This window comes from Galeopterus variegatus, unplaced genomic scaffold (genome assembly GCF_000696425.1).
Source record: "Galeopterus variegatus unplaced genomic scaffold, G_variegatus-3.0.2 Scaffold13021, whole genome shotgun sequence".
Classification (NCBI taxonomy): Eukaryota; Metazoa; Chordata; class Mammalia; order Dermoptera; family Cynocephalidae; genus Galeopterus; species Galeopterus variegatus.
In genome coordinates this window covers 20,711-22,866 of record NW_007739132.1, presented here as the reverse complement: position 1 = coordinate 22,866, position 2,156 = coordinate 20,711, and the positions used below count along the sequence as shown (strand labels likewise).

Below are 2,156 nucleotides of genomic sequence, written 5' to 3'. Positions count from 1 at the left end.
TGGAAGAATTTATCACTCCCATTGTAAAGGTATACTAATTTCTAAATACCATAGTGGAGGGCCGGCCCTGTGGCTCACTCGGGAGAGTGCGGCGCTGGGAGCGCAGAGGCCGTGGGTTCGGATCCTATATAGGGATGGCCAGTGCGCTCACTGGCTGAGTGCGGTGCGGGTGACACCAAGCCAAGGGTTACGATCCCCTTACCAGTCACAAAAAAATAAAAATGAATACCATAGTGGATATTTTAAGGCACTAATCCTCAAACCTGGGTATAAACCTATAACACCAGTAATATGTGGTGGTATGCAGAGGACCCCACAGTGTGCAAAGCCACAACAATGTGTTCTTTACCACAGGTATCTAAAAACAAGCAAGAAATAGCATTCTATAGCCTTCCTGAATTTGAAGAATGGAAGAGTGCTACTCCAAATCATAAAAAATGGAAAGTCAAATATTACAAAGGTTTGTAATAAAACCCATATAGAACTTCTCACTTTGTTATATACCCATTGTATAAGATTATATGGGGTAATTTGGTATTCTTGATTTTGTAGGTTTGGGCACCAGCACATCAAAAGAAGCTAAAGAATATTTTTCAGATATGAAAAGACATCGCATCCAGTTCAAATATTCTGGTCCTGAAGATGATGCTGCAATCAGCCTGGTGAGTTTACATACACATTCTAATTAGAAATCACTACTTTAGCTAGTCAGTTAAAACATTTAAATTTGTGTGTGTTTTAAAGAATAGAATATTTCCAAAAAGCATATCCCAGATAAGGAACCAGATATTTTAGAAAGCAGAATTTTTATTGTTTGTTTTTTATAGAAGCAATAGTTTAGAACCTATTACTGTTACATCTTTTTCATCTTCTAATTTGTAGGCCTTTAGCAAAAAACAGACAGATGATCGAAAGGAATGGTTAACTCATTTCATGGAGGACAGAAGGCAACGAAAGTTACTTGGCCTTCCTGAGGTAAAAATTTTAAATATATTCCACAAAATGTACTATTTGACTTCTTAGGATTGGTATTACAGCAAATTAAACTTCTTTAATTTTAACTTAAACTTATTTACTGAATAGTTATTTCAGTAAAAAATTTAATGTAATAGATAATTATGTAAGTATTCTTATTTACACTGCTGCATAAATGTATTGGGCCTGAAAGAAATTACAAAGGCAGTGCTCTTTTTATCTAATTGTGCAGCAATTAAATTTGTTTTATTTTTAAAACATATAAAATACTTCTGCATAATTCCATATTTTTGAGGGACTTAAGAATTATCATCCGAATGATAATTCTGAGAGTTTTCTTTGTTTTATTTCTGTGTTAAGCATTATTAAGACAAGTAGTCTTTTTTATTTTAAACTAGATCATGTAATACTCTCTTTGGTCCCTCAGGATTACCTTTATGGACAAGCTACCACGTATCTGACATATAATGATTTCATAAACAAGGAACTTATCCTGTTCTCAAATTCCGATAATGAGAGATCTATCCCGTCTATGGTGGATGGTGAGTTTCAGTTTATTAGTCTGTTTTTATCATAAGATGGAAATCAATGCCCAAAAAGGTTAAATTGAAAATACTAATGTTTGCCCATCTTTGATTTTAAAGGTTTGAAACCAGGTCAGAGAAAGGTTTTGTTTACTTGTTTCAAACGGAATGACAAGCGAGAGGTGAAGGTTGCCCAGTTAGCTGGGTCAGTGGCTGAAATGTCTTCTTATCATCATGGTGAGGTAAGCACACAATTCATAATATTTCCAGAAAGCATTATAACAGAAATACCTGCAAAGTCATTTTCCAAGCCTATTTGGTGAAAGTATAAGCTTATCGGTAGGAAAAAATAATTTGGTAAAATCTCACAACTATAAAATATGCTAGCCCTTAGACTTAACAGTTCTATTTGTAGAAATATTTCTACAAGGATACTCGTAAGTCTGCAAGGATCTACATCAAAGATATTTAGTGATGTTTATTTTAACTTTGTGATGTCAAAACTTAAATATCCAAAATGTCCTTCAATTGGAAAATTATTATAATAGATTGTGATACATATATGCATGGAATCAGTGTTGTAACTTAAGTAAAATTGTGTGAACTTACACTGAAGAATGTTAATGATACATTGTCAGGTAGGGGAAAAAAGACAGA

The 2,156-nt window shown here is 33.9% G+C and overlaps 1 protein-coding gene across 1 annotated transcript in view; it reads left to right on the top strand.

Moving 5' to 3' along the window:
* LOC103581425 (DNA topoisomerase 2-alpha) overlaps positions 1-2,156 on the top strand; it is a 30,140-nt gene that overhangs the window by 10,791 nt on the left and 17,193 nt on the right. Inside the window, exons 15-19 of the mRNA XM_008563259.1 lie at positions 355-460; positions 553-662; positions 883-975; positions 1,403-1,517; positions 1,620-1,741. Coding sequence (XP_008561481.1) covers positions 355-460; positions 553-662; positions 883-975; positions 1,403-1,517; positions 1,620-1,741 — 546 coding nt within the window. The remainder of the gene's footprint in view (positions 1-354; positions 461-552; positions 663-882; positions 976-1,402; positions 1,518-1,619; positions 1,742-2,156) is intronic.